At 46.3% G+C, this 6,000-nt stretch overlaps 1 protein-coding gene across 2 annotated transcripts in view; it reads right to left on the reverse strand.

Moving 5' to 3' along the window:
- The window catches only part of EGLN3 (egl-9 family hypoxia inducible factor 3), a 31,006-nt gene extending 25,255 nt beyond the window's left edge, over positions 1-5,751 (reverse strand). The window contains exon 1 of one of the 2 annotated variants that reach the window (XM_017977046.4): positions 5,348-5,751. In XM_017977046.4, the coding sequence (XP_017832535.1) occupies positions 5,348-5,422 (75 nt within the window). In that variant the 5' untranslated portion in view covers positions 5,423-5,751. Of the gene's footprint in view, positions 1-5,065 lie in introns of both variants that reach the window. The other variant, XM_002753799.7, reaches the window with a different exon arrangement.
- Positions 5,752-6,000: the final 249 nt, after the last annotated feature.

Genomic DNA, 6,000 nt, shown 5'->3' on the forward strand with positions numbered 1-6,000 from the left:
CAGGGAAGCAGCGATGGAGGTCATGAGGCTCCTGGGGGAAGAACACATCGGCTGGGCGCGGTGGCTTACGCCTGTAATCCCAGCACTTTGGGAGGCTGAGGCGGGTGGATCTCGAAGTCAAGAGATCGAGACCATCCTGGTCAACAGAGTGAAACCCCATCCCTACAAAAAAAAAAAACACAAAAATTAGCTGGGCATGGTGGCATACGCCTGTAGTCCCAGCTACTCGGGAGGCTGAGGCAGGAGAATTGCCTGAACCCAGGAGGCGGAGGTTGCGGTGAGCCGAGATTGCGCCATTGCACTGCAGCCTGGGTAACAAGAGTGAAACTCCGTCTCAAAAGAAAAGAAAAGAACGCATCAGTTGTCCTGGATGCTGAGGACTTTCTGGTTCCTAGTTCATGCCTCTAGGCTTCTGAGGACTCTGACTGCATTTCTTGCACTTGGATCCTGAGAGATAACCTGATCTTCATAGTACATATCTCATTTTTTCTTAAAAGTAGCTTGCAACCATGATAAGCTCCATTCAGTAATGGATATTCCTGACCTCACAGGAGAAAGGTGGCCTAAACTGCTATTGCTCAACAGCAAAGGAATAAACACACCACCTTGCAACACATATTCTTTCATTCATCGATTTTTTTGCTGTTTCATCATTCCTCTTTATTGTTTCCAGGGGAGGACTAATCTGTCTGTTCACAATGCAGTCCTCACAATGCCATCTTCCAGAGCTAGTCTGGTCAGGAATCCTAAGAACAAATCCTCTCAGGAAATATTTTCCTAAAAATAACTGTAGGAAAACACCAGCACAGTACTCCATTTCTTCTTCAAATGTATTCAACTGACCCACTTCAATGTTTGAGGGTATTTTTTTAAGCCTGAGAATTAGTCAAGTGTGCATGAGACAAGCCTACAATTCAAAGGTATGCGAAAGTATAAATTCATCACTGCGCCACCACATCTGCACAGTACCCCACACCGAGAGAACACTCCATAAACATTTGCTGAATAAATGAAACGATGGGCCCAGGCGTGGTGGCTTACCCCTGTAATCCTAGCACTTTGGGAGGCCAAGGTGGATGGATCACCTGAGATCAGGAGTTCAAGACCAGCCTGGCCATCATGGTGAAACCCCACCTTTAAAAAAAAAAAAGAAAAAAGAAAGGATGGAAGTAGGAGAGCATAAAAGGAAAGAACATAGTCTCTGGAGTTAGACAAACCTGAGTAGAATCCCGAATTTTCCCTCTGGAGACTTAAAACAATGATGAAGGCTCAGAACTCTGCTAAAAAACTCATATACATCATCTTATTTAATGCTTCTTGCCCCAACAGCTTTAAGGCACTATTTCCTCTCATTTTACACCTGGTGTAAACCAAGCAACTTGCCTAAAGCCACAAGGTTGGTAACTCCGAGGCTAAGCTCCTAACCCTGAGTTAAATTCTTTCTTACCACTGGCTTTGAAACTTTGGGCAAAGTATTTAATCACTCAATATGTTTAAGACTCTGTTTCTGAAGATGAAACAAGATAGTATTTGTAAAGTGCTTAGTACAGTGCCAGACAATAGAAACTGCTCAATAAAAGGTAGTTCATATTATTAGAGTCACTAGTGAGTCTGCAGTGAGCTATTTGCATCAGAGACACTTTTGGTTCGATAAATTATACATACGCTGGAAAACAGCCATTCTCAAGATCTAGGCAGCCAAAGAAAAAGGAGAAAATTATGACCAATATTTATCTTGAATATGGTCTAAAATGTCCAAAAAGGAGTAGCGGATAAATCCTTTGTTAACCTGAAAGCGATGATCATGCTTGAAGTTAGGGGGCGCCATACTGCTCTATGGGGTTATGGAAGTGGTTGCAGGAACCACTTCCGCCAAGGGGTCTTCAACACCCTTGGATTTTTTTCTTTTTCTTGAGAGAAAGTCTCGTTCTGTCGCCCAGGCTGGAGTGAAATGGTGCAATCTTGACTCATGGCAACCTCCGCCTCCCGGGTTCAAGCAATTCTCCAGCCTCAGACTCCCGAGTAGCCATGATTACAGGCACACACCAGGCGCAGCTAACTTTTGTATTTTTAGTAGAAACCCCGGGTTGGTCAGGCTGGTCTCAAACTCCTGACCTTGTGATCCACCCACCTGGGACTCCCAAAGTACTGGGATTAGAGGCGTGAGCCACCACAGCTGGCTCTCACCCTTGGATTTTTGTCCAACAAAAATGAGGTAAACTCTGACCATTAACCACGTTTTTGGCAGGGAACAGGACCATCTAATGTTTCTTTCCATATTTTTCCACAATTTCAATTTTAGGTCCAGTATATCTTTCTGTTTTACTACAATGTCTTTGTTATTGCTTCATTGAGATAAAGGGGAATATTATATTATTCAATGATCTTTCCAAGTCCAGCAAAGAACCAAAAAAAAAACACCAAAACTTGGGTAAGTGTATTAATAAGCATAACCTCAAGAAATTTAAAGTAGCTAAAAACAATTGGTCCGAAATAAACATACATGTTGGCAATTGTTGAAATTGGGTGATGGGAGCTCATTATATTAGCCTCTTATGTTTATGTATGTTTGAAAATTTCCTGGCTGGGCATGGTGACTCATGCCTGTAATCCCAGCACTTTGGGAGACTGAGCTGGGTGGATCACAAGGCCAGGAGATCAAGACCATCCTGGCTAACACGGTGAAACCCCATCTCTACTAAAAATTAAAAAAAAAAAAAAAAAATCCTTAAGAAAAACTTAAAAATAAATTTAAAACATTAGTTTTTCTTGAAAATACACGTGAAAGATGTACCAGTCAACTGGGTCTGTATCACTGCTCTGGAAAGCAGCACAAAATAAGGAACTCAGTTGAGGGATGAAAAGTGACTAAAGAAAAAAAAGGAATAAAGGTGAAACCAACATAAATCATATAGAAATGGAAAGTGTTTCTACAATACTTTAATAATGAACTTCAAACAAGAAACCCAAGACCAAGAGACAACACTAAGGAGATTTCTGTATACAAGCAAAGCACACTTAAAACAATTTACACAAATTGTTTGTTCAAGCCTGGTTTGCATTTGGTTCTCATTGGCCAGGGAATGTTCTAATGGAAAGGAGATTTATCTGAAGGGCAGAACTAAGAGCTTTGGGACAAACCAGCCAAAGTAAACCTGGAAATCTGGGTGTGGGGCAGGATAAATCTTCTTTTCAACTCACGATCACCTTCTGACAGGGTCACTTGGAACGCTTTTCATTCCACCCAAAAGATAACCTATAACTGATGAATTGTATCTACAAGATCTTTTTTCCCTTGAACCTAACTTAGTGTTTTTCATTCCATTTGAGTTAAATTCTAGTCTGAAACCCTGCCGCTAACCATTAGGTCAAAGCTAAATAAAAACATTTAATTTTCAACATGTTAGTGGCCTCTTTGTACCAATTAATCCTGACTTCCCCCAGAGCAAAATTCCACTCTTAGAATGATGAGGAAAAATTCCTAACACCTGAGTTAAGAAGAAACATTCACAACCCCGATAGGAAGCCATCTGCTCTTCCAGGTTGAAGCTATCAGCACCTCGGTGACACTGAGGCCGACCCTTCCCCTCCCCCACCCCCACCATAGAAGACAGCAAGGTGATTTAATGCAAAAACCAAACTAGTCAAAGACAAATGACTAATCCACCACCAAAATGGTAGAAGAGTAAAGAAACACTTTAACATCAGTCTTCTACCGAGTTCAGCTAACACTGAATCTTTCCCCAAAGTAGAATTCAGAAAGCAGCATTTTCTCCTAAGATTTACTTTACTTGTGTGCGTTAATAACGATGCTTTCAGATATTCTATTCATGGCCTCTGGCTTGGAAGGTGTACAGCAACCTATGACTCTCCACCACACTCATATTCACCTCCACCCCTTTACTCCCACACGTTTCCAATCCTCACCACTTGGCCTTCATTGAGAGTATTCCTCTCAGTGTAATAGAGAAATGAGAGAACAATGGTCTGTTTTGAGACAGAATCAGTCTTGAGACTGATTTGAGAAAGACTACATTTATTGTCAAAGAGCGGTGCATAGGTGAATGCCCATCTTCCCTCTCATGCCAATATGCTTTGCTTCGCTGTTTCAGTAAAAGTTTTCCATAGTTCTGAATGCCCATTAACCAGACCATAAGATAACTGCAAGTCACTCAGAATTGCCACTGGAAAACTGGCTCAACCATCATTTAAGGAAAGACCCAGAAAGCTTATCCCAAAGTAATAAACATGCACCAACATCGAAGTACCTACATGTTCCCGTTTTTCTGCCAATCTACCTGTAAATGTTTCCAAGATAAATTACCACCCAGGGAGTCACTTCCTGCTATGTGAACAAAAACACGGTTTCTTTCCGGAGGTGCTTGACTACTCTCTAGTGAGCACTTAACTGGTTGTTTTGAGTGGACTTTGCCATCAATTGATAGGAAAAGGAACGTGGTGGGGTAGGGCTCAGCACAGGAGAGAATTTTCAGTCAAGAAGATGGTCCCAGAGGGCAGAGGCAGCATTCAGAAGTGGAGTTTTACCCTTTCACACCTGCCCGGCTCCACAAACCAACTGCCACATGGCAAAATCACAACTGCCTCCAGAATTCTGAGTGCTTTTGTAGAAATCTCTTCTGATCATAACCAAGGGCAATACTAGGTGGCTTCAAAGTAGGCATTTAAGATCATAAGAACACGTGTGTCTTAGATGATACACAGTGTTTCTAATACCCTTTCCCTCCTTTGGATCTTTGAGAACCTCTTGTCTTAAAATCGGACGAAAGCCACAGTTTGTCCGGCTTTTGCCACCCACCAGAACCGATATTTCAAAGTCAACGGAAGGTCATCATCATGATTCACCTGAGCCCCTTAACGTGGACTTTCGCTCAGAAGAGCTGGGGCGAGGGGTGGGGGGAAGCAGCGAGGAGAGACAAACCAGGCTGACTTCTTGGTTAAAAAACAAAGTTCTCGCTTGCAGCCCTGAGAAGGTGATACACAACGGACTCCAAGTGCCTCCCGTCCCCGCGGGGGCAGCCGCGGCAGGGCGCCGAGCGCGTCCTACCTTAGACCTCTCCTTGACGTAGTATTTGCCCAGCCGGCTCCCGCAGTAGAGGACCAGCCTGTCGATGAGGGACAGGAGGAAGCTGATGGCCTCGCAGCCCTCCTCGTTGCCCCCGATCCACGTGATCTGGTCGCCCCGCAGGTGTCGCTTGGAGACGCCGGCGCGCGGCCCCGCCAGCTGGCCGTCCCGCAGGGCCCCGGTGCAGTGCAGCTGCTTGACGCGCTCGAGCACGCAGTCGCCCACCACCTCGCCCAGGAAGTTGTCCAGGTAGCAGAAGCCCACCTCGTGCAGACAGGGCACGATGTACTCCAGCGCGATTTTCTCCAGATCCAGCCTCATGATGTGTCCCAGGGGCATCTCGCCCGCACAGTCGAGGTCCGGGACCCCCAGCGTGCACCCAGAGAGGGAGCAGGATCTACACGAGCGCGAAGCCGACGCGCGGGGAGCGTGGCCCGGGGTTCAGCAACCAGAGCCTGCCACGGTCCCCGAGCCGCTGCAGCGCCAGGGACAGGGGAAAGTTGCTCGGAACTCTCGGGAGAAGGGATCTGCGTTCGGGAACCAGCAGGAGTGGTGCGGGGCTCCACGACCCAGCGCCGGACTCGCCCGGCGAGCAGGGTGGCGCAATGAGTCGGAGGACGCCTTTAGGAGATGAGAAGTCACCACCGCAGCGACTGTGGCCAGACTCCGGGAGAGGCAGAGGTCTGGCCTTTAAACCGGCTAACTCCGCGCGTCACGGGCCCCGCCCCAGCCCCGCCCTTTCCCCGCCTCGGGTCCGCCCTTCCTCCCAGCCCATCATCCCCGCCTGCTCTGGCCCCTCCGCGAAGGATCCCGGAGAGTCCGGCGCCAACCTTAGTTGTTTGTGACCAGGGGAGCAGCTGGAGAACAAACTGAATTTTTAGAATGCGCTGGATTTGCATATTGTTTTGCGTAAAATC

This window comes from Callithrix jacchus, chromosome 8 (genome assembly GCF_049354715.1).
Source record: "Callithrix jacchus isolate 240 chromosome 8, calJac240_pri, whole genome shotgun sequence".
In the NCBI taxonomy this organism is placed as follows: Eukaryota; Metazoa; Chordata; class Mammalia; order Primates; family Cebidae; genus Callithrix; species Callithrix jacchus.